General features: G+C 42.8%; 1 protein-coding gene across 13 annotated transcripts in view; it reads left to right on the top strand.

The window, feature by feature from the left end:
- Positions 1–12,330, top strand: part of IL1R1 (interleukin 1 receptor type 1) — a 93,847-nt gene that overhangs the window by 58,442 nt on the left and 23,075 nt on the right. For 4 of the 13 annotated variants that reach the window (XM_082357380.1, XM_082357381.1, XM_082357379.1 and 1 more), the window contains exons 2-4: positions 1,071–1,221; positions 6,851–6,915; positions 7,020–7,086. In XM_082357380.1, the coding sequence (XP_082213506.1) occupies positions 7,026–7,086 (61 nt within the window). In that variant the 5' untranslated portion in view covers positions 1,071–1,221; positions 6,851–6,915; positions 7,020–7,025. Of the gene's footprint in view, positions 1–1,070; positions 1,222–3,596; positions 3,701–3,936; positions 4,002–4,897; positions 5,018–6,850; positions 6,916–7,019; positions 7,087–12,330 lie in introns of those variants that run through there. The other 9 variants (XM_082357385.1, XM_082357386.1, XM_082357384.1 and 6 more) reach the window with 8 other exon arrangements.

The following is a 12,330-nucleotide window of genomic DNA, read 5'->3' as shown; positions in this document are numbered from 1 at the left end:
TTTGATCTCGTGTCCTGTTATGATTCATGATGACGAGCTCTGACACCTTGATGGGATGCCCTGTACTTTCTCTTAAGTCCGAAGTGAATAACAAGGGTGGCACTTAGCACATTTAGTCTAAGCAGAATGTTTGGCGTTGAATTAGGCTGTTTTATCCACTGGGCATTAAAAGGCCTTATGCTGAGGCCTTACAAGCTTCTCAGAGGCCTAAGGAAATGATTCAGACCTGAGAAAAAAATATTACACTCCAAAACACTAAAAGGAAACTTCAAAACCAGGGAATGAATGGTGAAACATCTAGAGGATGTCACAGTACGGCATTCCCAGCTCAGCTTTTTAGAAGTTATCTAAAGTTATGTAATTTGGAATGCCAGTGTGTTAATATGCTTGGTGCAAAGGAAGAGTGAAGATTCTGAGGGTGTGACTGTTATTGAACAGGGCCTGGAAGGTTTTCCTGGCATCTGGTGTGTTTCCCTGAGCATTATTCTCCAGGTGCGTTAAGTGGCCAGGTGCGTTAAGTGGCCAGGTGCGTTAAAAGTGGCCAGGTGCGTTAAGTGGTGGGCTCCCCGAGGTGGTTTAACTCATCCCTGTGTGCAGCAAAGTGCCAGGTGTGTGCGTTTAATCAAAACAAACTAGACGTTGTCATATATACACTATAGATACTACGTATAAAATAGATAACTAAAGAGAACCTACTGGATAGCACAGGGAACTCTACTCAGTGCTCTGTGGTGGCCTACATGGAAAGGAAATCCAAAAGAGGGGATCTCTGTATACGTAGAGCTGATGCACTTTGCTGTACAGCAGAAACTAACACAACATTGTAAAGCAACTTTACGCCAATAAAAATTAATAAAAAACTAGGGGTTGTCAGCCTCTGTATTCTTCACCCCTGACTTGATTTTCTGAAACTGTTTTCTCAAAGGACTGTGGAACACGTGCCCTTCAAACAGGTGACTCATCTTTGTAAGCTTGTTTTGTTTTTTTGGACCCCTTGAGATCTGTGTGGTGGTCGGGGACTTGATGTTCTTTGTTCCAGCTCATGCTTGTGTGTGCATTTCCTTCCCCAGGTAGATGCGCCCCTGGAAGATGGTGACTCGTTCGTAAGGAGCAGGTCACTTCCTACGAGACAAGGCCTTCTCCACAGTTACTGGGCTGATTCACCCCAGGGGCCCGCCGGCCTTTTCTCGTCAACAGCTGAAGTCCTCCACCCTGTTTCAGGTAGTTCTGGACTATTTCCCATTGTATACAAAATATTTTGGTTTTGGCGGTACATTTTTCTTTGGGACATCTCCGTGGTTTTACCTGATTTCTGAAGGGGTCTGTGAACCCATTAAGAAGCACTGCTCACCCGCTTTCTCAGGGTCGCCTCCCCTTCAGCTTCAGCTGTGACCACGTGACGGTGGCTCCCAGGGCAGGTCTGAGCTGCCTCAATTCCAGATCATCCCGGGTTCCATGTCCATTTCACTGACTTTCCACCTCACAATTGAATTCTTGATTTCTGTTACATGGTCTCAGGAGACCCAGGCCGGTGGTGCAGTGAGGGACACCCCCAGGCATCTCCTCGGCTGTGTGGGTGCCGGAACCTGCCCTCCTCACCTGCCCTGCCCTTGCTGGTCCCACCTGAGGGAATCAGGGCCGGTGGGTCCTAGACCTCTTCTCTGGCTTGCCTCTGAGTGGGTCTCAGATTTGCCCCCTTCCGTCTGTCTGTCACTGCTGGCCGCTCATGCCTGCATCCCTGCTCATCTACAGCCCTTCCCCAGACACCTGCTCTCCCGTTTATATTCCACATGGCTGCCAAAATTTCCTTAAAAAAATGAAAATCTGATCGTATACCACTCTGTGGCTTAAAACCATTAAGTGATTGTTTTGCCACCTACAAATGGCAGTCCCAGTTGCTCAGCAAGGCTCTTCGTGTCCTGGGCACTTTCCATCTCTCCAGCTTTGCCTCTTGGCACCTCACCTTTTTTTTTTGGCCGCACGCAGCACGGCACGTGGGATCTTGGTTCCCCGACCAGGGATTGAACCTGCGCTCCCTGCAGTGGAAGCGCGGAATCTTAACCACTGGGTCGCCAGGGAAGTCCCGGCGCCTCACCTTTGACTTATGCTCCGGAACATGATGAATCTCTCCCATGCTCTCCCCACCGTGAGGCTCACCTGGTCCAGAAGCCCTCCTTCAGGGTGTGTTAGGCCCTGTCTCCCCTTCTACCCGGGGCATCTCTCTCCCCATGGACAGTCAGTCCCGCATTGTGGTGTAACTCCGCAGACATGTCCACTCTCCCTGCTGGCTGGTGAGCTCCTCGAGCCCCTGGGTCATTATTCCTAGTTTTGTTCCCAGGACCAAGTGTACACACAGGCATGTAGTAGCTCTTCCATATACAGTTGTTGATTTGGCAGCAAATGAATAAAGAAATGAATGGATATCTGAGAACATTTTACCAAAACTTACATCTGTCATCAGAGCATGGGGTGACGTATAATAACTAATTCAGAGTGTGACCATTTCCCAGACAATGTTCTAAACCCTTCATGTGTGACAACTCACTGAGTCCCCACAACAGCCTTCAAGGACAAATACTGTTATCGTCATCCCCATTTTGTCCAAAGGGGGAACTGCGACACAGAGGCTGAACTTTTATCCAGTGTGCCAGAGGTGGGTATGTGGGATGTATTGCGTGATCACACGTGGCTGACGGCTAAATTGTGACCATCTTGAAGAGCAGGTTCTTGTTTTATATTTCACTTTATTTATTTTGAATTTTTAAAATTATTTTTGTCCCTGGCGCTAGCATATACAGCCTGGTATACAGGCTGTGTATGCTGGTATATAGCAGAACGCAAATGTTGTTGAGGGATTTTCTGATTTCGCCAGCCTTTCAAGGACTAGCAGGGTGAAGGCTAGTCAGGTTTGGCTTCACCCTTGGAATTTTGTATTGTTTTGGGACATACGGGGGTTTTTGTTCATTTTTTTGGTTTAGTTTGGCCTTGGATGGTACGTCTTTACCTGCTTCCTCTATACTGTCCGCAGTCATGGCACTCTTAACCCCCATCCCGTGGCCTGGAGCCGACCCCCTTGCCCTAGGATCCTGGAGACTGACAGGGATTCAGAAGGTCCCCTACTGAGGGGAAGGGGCTTCTCTCACCCACCTGCTTTTTCCCAGAGCAGTTCCAGGGCAGGCGAAGTAAAACCTGGACCCCTGGGGCCAGGCTCCTGCATTTTATGGACTATTAGATAGGAAGGGGTCTGAAGTCATCCAGTTCATTGCCAACTGTGCAGACGAGGAAACTGAGGCTCAGGAGGAGTGTGTCCAAGATCACACTGTCCTTGGACTTGCAATTATTAAACGTTGTTTGCCCACAGTTAATTTGGAATTATATCTCCAGACACACTCTGTATGAATTTAGCCTGGCACCTTCCTTGTCTTCTCCCCTGCCCACTCATCGAACAAGCCAGAGCTTGTGACTAAATGAACTAACACCTGGCAGAGTTCAGTTGATTTTGTGGTGTCTTTAATAAATTAATGTGAGTAATGGATTGGCCTGGAACAGGTAATTGGGAAATGTTTTAACCCTTTATTTACTTCCTTCTATCCTAGAAATTTAGAACACACTTCCTCAGGGTTACAGAAATAGTTAATAAGCCAGACTGCAAGACGTCAAAGCCTCCTATCTTATTTAATAATCTGAATACAGGTTCAAGGTAAATATGATAATAATATTCTTAATCTAGACTAATTTGGGAGAAGGCTAATTTATGTGAGTAAAATGTCAGAATTACAGGATACTAATGGAATGTGGTCTCATGGCTCTGAGGCAGGTTTCAAGGCTTGAATCAGGTACAGGGATTACTGTCCTCATGCTGGGGGTAAACTGAGGAGAATGCGAATGGGGGTGTCTCTCACGCTTAGATTGCCTTCTTTTTCCCTGCATTTGCAGGCACACCTTGGAGATATTGTGGTTTTGGTTCCAGATCACCACAATAAAGCTTATATCGCAATAAAGTGAGTCACACGAAATTTTTGTTTCCCAGTGCATATAAAAGTTATGTTTACACTATACTGCGGTGTATTAAGTGAGCAATAACGTTATGTCCAAGAAAGCAAGGTACATACCTTCACTAAAAAATACTTTATGGCTAAACAATGCTCACCGTCATCTGAGCCTTCAGTGAAATCATCATCTTTGTGCTGGTGGAGGGTCTGGCCTGGAGGTTGGTGGCTGTTGACCGCTCAGGGTGGGTGTTGCTGAAGGCCGAGGTGGCCACGGCAATCTCAAAATAAGACGACACTGAAATTTGCCACATTGATTAACTCTTCCTTTTGCTTGGACACTTAGAGGCCATTGTAGGGTTATTAGTTGGTCTGATTTCAATATTGTTGTGTCTCAGGGACTAGGGAGGCCCAAGGAGAGAGTTGGGGGGACAGCCAGATGGTAGAGCAGTCAGAACACACACAATATTTATCAATTAAGTTTGCTGTCTCATATGGTTGTGGTTCGTGGTGCCCCCAAAACAAATTACAGCCGTAACATCAAAGATCCCTCATCACAGATGAACGTAAACATAATAGTAAGGAAAAAGTTTGAAATACTGTGAGAATTACCAAAATGTGACACAGAGACATGAAGCGAGCGGGCGCTGTTGGAAAAATGGTGCCGATAGACCTGCTCGATGCAGGGCTGCCACAAGTCTTCCATTTGTTAAGAAACACAGTATTTGCAAAGTGCAGTTAAGCGAAGCGCAGTAAAACGAGGTATGCCTGCATTTAAAAAGCACATTGTCCCTTTTTTTATACCTTTTAATACCACTTCTTAAGTAGAACATTGTCCAGCTAATATTCAAATGATTGCATGTTATTAGAATCTGGCTTCGTGATGTCTTAGTTAAAATATTTTGTGTTTGCAGTTAACTTACGGCTACAGAAAAGAATACAGGCAAATTTCATCTTCTGTAAAATGAAAAGGACAGCTTTTTTTGAAGCATGAAGTTATGCGGTCTGCCCTGGACATTGCCCCTGAGGTCGGGTAGAGGGGATAGCTATTTCTTTAGTTCATTTTTTCACTCATTCTGTGAGCACGCATCAAGGGCTTCTGAGTTCCCAGCACAGCGCTGGAAGCTGTGGGTGCAGTGATAAGCGGGTCGTGGTTCCTGCCCCCCTGAGGCTCCCTTTCCTGGGGTAACTGCAGTGAAAAGTGCTAAGGCATTCACACAGGTTGCTGCAGGGGCCCAGAGAAAGACGGTCTGGCCAGGCAAGGGTTCTGGGGGCTCCCTGGAGCTGGTGGGAGGAGGGTGACCCCGGCTGAGACCTGATGGGTGGGGAGGTACCTTCACCACCAGGTGAAGGGTGGAGGGAATAGCAAAGGCAAGGGCTCTGAGGGTGGAGAACCGGGCAAGGTGAAGGCTGACGTATGGACTGGGCAGGGGGAGAGAAGGGCGGAGGGTTGAGTCTGGAGGGAGTCAGCGCCTCAGCACAGAGGACCTGTGTGCTTTGCTGAGGGGTGCGGACTGTTTGGGGTGCACTGGGGAGCCGGTGAAGGCGCTTTGAACCGATCACTTGGTAACTATGGGTTTGTAAGATCCCTGGATTGAATAGAAGCAGTAAGTCCATAGGCAGAGAGACTGATAAGGAGCTAGTTGGCATAATTAATCCAGGAAGGAGCCGGTGATTGTTGAGCTAAAGAGGCATCAGCAGTGGGTAGGAGTGAACCGGGCTGGTTTGGTGATCTCCGGAGCCGGACTGTTTAGGGCTGGTGAGAACAGCTCTGGAGATGGCGGGTGTCGGGGTCACTGAGCCCGGGTCTCTCGTTGGGTGGGTGGGGGTGTGGCAGTGCTGTGCCTGTCACTAAGGTGGGGAGCATGGCTGGTGGGGAGAATGAGTTTGGTTTGAGGCCTGTGGAATATTAGGAATTCATAGGTTGTTGAATAGACTTGTGCATAAGTTCATTGGAAGCACGAGATTGGAATTTATTGCATGTAGTTGTAAGGTCCCCCTTCAGGAGCACTGAACAGGAACGTTCAAAAAGGTAAAGGGGGCCGTACTGAACATTAACTTAATTTGGGCTTGAGAAGTTTAGAAAGGTAGGCAAAATGGAGTGTTTTTTTCCTTTTTCAATTGATATTATTTTAGGGATGTTTTATGGATAAGGCCATGGGCGTGCTTTCCTTCCAGCATCAGTCAAGTGCCTAATCTGATTACGCCCCCTGCCAAGTGTATGGACAGAGTGTTAGGAAATTGAAATGCTAGGTTACCAGGACCTCAGCTTAATATGTGGCCCTATGGCTGATCAATACCTGTTGTAGCTGCTGCTATGTTAGTGTCGCTTCTAAACCACTCAGGGGAGCTGTGGAGGTTTTGTTTATATTTTTGTTTTTCTTTGTGATAAGATTAATATATGCTTATTATAGAAATTTTAGATAAAAAGCCCCAGCAAGCCCCAGAGAAGGGGCAAACCAACCAACCAGAAGAAGCAACCCAATTTTGATATATTGTTATTATTTCTTTTAGTCTTTCTGGTGCATTTCTATGCAGCTATATACCATTTCGTACAAACGGTTTAGTGTCTTACCTTATAAAGTGAAGGTGTGAGCTTTAGCGGGATCTGGAAGTATGGGGAGGCTTTGCAAGTGGGTCCTGGCAGTGGGTACATTCCAGGTGGGGAACACATCCATGTAAGTAGAGGCAAGATGGTTTAGGGTCTAGTGGGTAGTCTATTTTGGGTGTAGCATAGATTAGATTTGGGGGAAATTTAAATGGAAATGAACGTTGGAACAGATGATGGAAGTTTTGTTAATCTTAAGTTGTGTGAGTTTGTCCCCAGTTCTGTTAAAAATCTTCATTCCCCTTTTCCCCAGTTTGCATCCAGAAGCATGATCACATAAATGATGTAGGGAGACTAACCCATCAGTGTGACTTGCGGGTAAGGGTGGGACCGGGGGGAGGGGAGTCCGTGTATGTAGTTTTAGACATGTTTTTGGGAATAGTAACATTTAAAATTTTTCTTTCATTCCTCTGTTTCTCCAGGAGAATATGAAAGTATTATTCAGGCTTGTTTGTTTCATAGCTCTACTGACTTCTTCTCTGGAGGCTGGTGAGTTAAGCATTTCCTTGTGTCCCTGTCTGCTAAGAAAATCTGTTATTTAGAATACATGAAGTACCTTGCTTAACGGAGTCATTTTTCTTACATGTGTCTGTGGACGCCCAAGTCACAGAACTGTATTGCTGGATGTCCTTTCAAGATCTTTACTTTTCATTCTCTCATTTATACATTGGGAAACTGAAGCCCAGTGAGGTTAAGAGCCCAAGGTCATGCAGCTAGTTTCAGAGCAAAAGCTATAATCCACATCACCAATGTCTAGTCTAGACCTCTTCCCACTTTGTTGCTGCTTGAAGAGTGTACTATGGGAAATCCTGGCTTTCATTCAGAAGAGGTGTTAAATGTAGTCTTTATGAACCACAGCTGGCAGTTCTTTGTTTTCTCCATTTATTCATTCTTTCTCTTCCCCTCTCCTCTCTTGCTGCAAACGCATTTAGCTCCGGCCGTGTGCCAGGCACTAGCTGCTGGGGCTACAGTGGTGAATAATCCAGACAGAAATATCTGCCTGGGGTTTACATTCCAGTAGGGCAGAGAGACAATACATTACATAAGTAAATATATATTATGTCATATGGCAGTAAGCGTGGAGAGGAAAAGAAGCAGAAAAGGAAGGTATACACTTTGAGGATTGGGGTAGGCAGAAGGTTAAATTTTCTTGATAGTGTGGCCAGAAAAGGCCTCACTGAGAAGTTGACTCTTGAGTTGAACCTGAAGGAGCGGGAGGAGGGAGCTATATAGAGATCAGGTTGGGGGTGGGGGAATATTCTAGGCAGCATGTGCCAAGGCCCTGAGGCCAGGAGTACTGGCATGTGCCAGGGGCTGAAATCTGCTGTGGCTGGAGCAGAGGGAGTGCTGAGGGATGTGATACGGGGTGAGGTCATTCAGGTAATGGGGGGCAGTGGAGGGTTGACTGTGTAGAGAACCTTGTAGACCTTTCTAAGGATCTTGGCTTGTACTCTGAGGTGGGAAGACTGTGTAGGTTCCCTGTTTAAAACCAGAGAGGTGATCTAACTTTTCTTTCTTTTTTTTTTGGCCATGCCATGCGGCTTGTGGGATCTTAGTTCCCCAACCAGGGATCGAACCAGGGCCCTCAGCAGTGAAAGTGCACAGTCCTAACCACTGAACTGCCAGGGAATTTCCATATTTTAAAGGCTCATTCTGGTTCTTATACTGTGAACAGATCATAGGGAGGCAAAGGGAGAAACAGAGAGGCCAGTTAGGAGGCCATTACGGCAATCCAGGCAAGCTATGATGGTAACTTATTCAAGGGTGACAAGGAGAAGTGAGTCTTCAGAGTTTGGATATACTTTGAGGACAGAGCCAGCAGGATTTGCAGACAGATTGGATGTGGGTGTGAGAAACAGAGAAGAATCAAGGATGACTAAGGGTTTCAGCCCAAGCACATGCAAAGTGGAGTTGCCGTTGATGGGAGGGGGGAAGGTCACGTGTTCAGACTGGACATGTTAAAGTTAGCTGTCCATTAGATGTCTAAATAGAGATGTTGACTAAGCAGTCTGGAGCCAGGGGTTGGAAGTATAAAATTGGAGACCTTGGCAAGCAGCTGCTATTAGAACTGAGACTAGATGGGTCTACCTGGGGAGTGAGTGTGGTTAGAAAAGAACAGAACTTCAAGGAGTGAACCCTGCAGCCCTCCAGGGATGGGTGGTTAGCCTTCCATTCATCCAAGAACCAGTGAAAGACTGGCCTGAAATGTAGGAGGAGAACCAGACAAATGTCCTGAAAGCCAAGTGAAGAACGTGTTTCAAGGATGAGAATAACACGTGTCCAATGCGGATGTGCTAAGTAAGATGACATCCGAGAGTTGTCGATTTGATTTAGCAACTTAAAAGTCATAGGTGACTTTGATCAGAACAGTTTTGATGGAGTGGTGGAGCAAACCCCAGAGCTGAGACCTTAAGGTTTACTCTTTGATCACTGTTATTGTTACTACTGTTACTCCTAGGAGCTAAATACTTACCAGTCCTCCATCAGTGCAGGTACCTTGCTGAGTGCCTAGCCACTTTTATTTCCATTCTGTTTTAAAATAGCTTTATTGAGGTTATAATAGACATACAATAAACCACACATGTTTAAGGTATACAATTTGATGTGTTGACATACATATCCACCCCTGAAACCATCATCACAATCAAGATAATATTGAATTGAGTATTAATTGGTTTGGAGAGAACTGGGCAGCTCAACAATGTCAAGTCTTCTGATCAATGAACAAAGTATAGACGTCTTCATTTTTTTAGATCTCTTAAAATTTATTTAAATAAATTTATTTTGTAATTTTCATTGGATCAGTCTGATGCATCTTTTGTCACATTTATCCTAAATTATTCATATCTTGATGCTATTGTAAAAGGCATTTAAAAAAATCCAGTTTCTAATTGTTCTTTGGTAATATATAAACACATTCAAATTTGCATATTCATATTGTATCCTACAACTTACAAACCCTCTAGGTCTTCGGTAGATTTCATAGCATATTCTGTATAGATAATCATGTTGTCTGCAAATAAAGACATTTTACTTTTCTCTTCAATCCGTATGCCATTTCTTTTTCTTGCCTTAATGCACTAATTAGATCTTCCAATACAATGTTGAATAGAAGTGGTTAGAGTGGACATTCTTACCTTGTTTCTAATCTTGTATATGATAGCTGTAAGGTTTTTATAGCTGTCCTTTATTAGCTTTAGGAAGTTCCCTTCTATTCCTAGTTTTGTTTTGTTGTTTTTTTTTTTGGATGTTGTGTACATCATAATGCATTGTCCTTTTTTGATATATTGTAGCATTCAATTTGCTAAGATATTTTAAAGAAATTTTGCATCTGTGTTCATGATGAAGACTGTTTTGTGGTTTTCTTTCCTTGGAATGTCTTTGTTTGGTTTTGGAATTAGAATGATACTGACCTCATAGAGTGAATTGGGAAGTGTTACTGACTCTTCAATTTTCTGGAAGAGTGTGTGTAAAATTGGTGTTGGTCCGTCTATGAATACACCAGTGAAGCCATCTAGGCCTGAAATTTTTTTTGTTGTTGGGAGGTTTTTAACTACACTTTCCGTTTCTTTAATATCTGTAGGGCTATTCAGGTTATCTATTTCTTCTTCAGGCAGATTTTATAGTCTGTACTTTCAAGGAATTTGCCCATTTCATTTAAGTTGTTGAATTTATTGGCATTAGGCTGTTCATAATATTTCCTCATTACTCTTTTAAAATCATTTTAATGAGAGATGTCACCTCTCTTTTTTTCCTGATCAGTCTGGCAGGAGACTTATCCATTTTATTGATTTTTCTGAAAGAACTAGCTTTTGGTATCTTTGATTTTTTTCTCTGTTGTTTTTGTTTTCCATTTCATTGATTTTTCTCCTGGATCTCTTACTATCCTCTGCTTACTTAGGGTGTAATTTTGTTTCTAATTTCTTAAATGGAATCCGAAGTCATAATTTGAGATCTTTTTTTCTTCTACAGACATTTAGTGCCATCAGTTTCCCTCTAAGTATTGTTTCCTTTTCATGCCATACGTTTTGATATGTTGTGTTTTCTTTATCATTCAGGTCAAAAGACTTATCTCCTAATCTCCTCCTTTATTTCTTCTTCATTTTTCTTTAAATTGATTAATTTATTTATTTTTGGCTGCGTTGGGTCTTCGTTGCTGTGCTTGGGCTTTCTCTAGTTGTGGCGAGCAGGGACTACTCTTCACTGTGGTGCGCGGGCTTCTCATTGCAGTGGCTTCTCGTGTTGCGGAGCACAGGATTTAGGCATGCGGGCTTCAGTAGTTGTGGTACGTGGGCTCAGTAGTTGTGGCTCACAGGCTCTAGAGCACAGGTTCAGTAGTTGTGGTGCATGGGCTTAGCTGCCCCGAGGCATGTGGTATCTTCCCAGACCAGGGCTCGAACCTGCGTCCCCTGCATTGGCAGGCGGATTCTCAACTGCTGTGCCACCAGGGAAGTCCCCTTTATTTCTTCTTTGATGCATGGGTGATTTTTTTGTTTGTTGGTTGGTTGGTTGTTTTTCTTTTTTTTTCAGCTTTTAAATACATGGGTGAATTACTAGATATTTTTCTGTTACTGATTTCTAATTTAATTTCATTGTCACCAGAGAACATACTTTGAATTCTTTTAAATTTGTTGACTATTGGGTTATGAGCAAGAATATGGTATATCTTGGTAAGTTCTTTTGTGTGCAGTTAAAAAGAATGTGTATTCTGCTGTTGTTGGGTGGGATTTTTTTGTAAATATTGATTATGCCAAATTGGTTGATAGTGTTGTTCAAATCTTCTATATCATTACTGATTTTCTGTCTAATTGTTGTACTTGTTCTACCAATTATTATGAGGAGATTGTTGAAATCTCAGACTATAATTGTGGGTTTCTCTATTTCTTTTTGCAATTCTATCAGTTTTTGCTTCATGTATTTTGAAGCCCTGTCAGTAGGTGAGTAAATGTCTAGGATTACTATGTACCTCTTGACAAATTACTCCTTTATCATAATTACATGACTCTTTTTAATCCCTGTTAATATTTTTCACTGTAAAATCTACTTTGACTGATAATAATAAACATTCAAACTTTCTTTTGATTAGTGTTAACATATTTCTCTCCCCTCCCCGTTTTTACTTTTAACATATTTGTGTCTTTACACTTAAAGTGTGTTTATGTGTGAGTTCGTGTGTATGTTAGCATATAGTTGGATCCTTCTTTCTTTATCCAGTCTGACTATCTCTGCCTTTCAACTGGGTTGTTTAGACCATGAAAAAAATATAATATGATTGTTAATATGTTTGGGTTTTATTTTAGGATCTTGTTTTATTTTCACCTTGTACCATTAATTCTTTGTTACGTGTTTTCTCTTTTTTGCTGCCTTTTGGATTAATTGAGAATTTTCATGATTTATTTTGTCTTCTGGGTTGGCTTATATTAATAACTTAAAAAATAACTACTCTAGTGCTTATGGTATCCATCTATGACTTATCACTGTTTACCTTCAGGTGATACTATACCAATTCACAAATAGTATAAAAAACTTAAAACAGTATATATCCGCTTCTCCCTTCCTGAACTTTGCCTTATTGTTTCCATACATTTTACTTCTTTATGTGTTATAAATCTCAAAATACATTATTTTTGCTTTAAACATTCGATTGTATTTAAAGAGATTTAAATAATAAGAAAAATTATGATTACCCATGTAGTAAACATTTCTGGTGCTATTTATTCCTTTATGTAGATT

The sequence above is a fragment of the Balaenoptera borealis genome (genome assembly GCF_965194805.1).
Source record: "Balaenoptera borealis genome assembly, chromosome: 15".
Taxonomy (NCBI): domain Eukaryota; kingdom Metazoa; phylum Chordata; class Mammalia; order Artiodactyla; family Balaenopteridae; genus Balaenoptera; species Balaenoptera borealis.
This window is presented reverse-complemented; position numbering and strand designations above follow the sequence as displayed.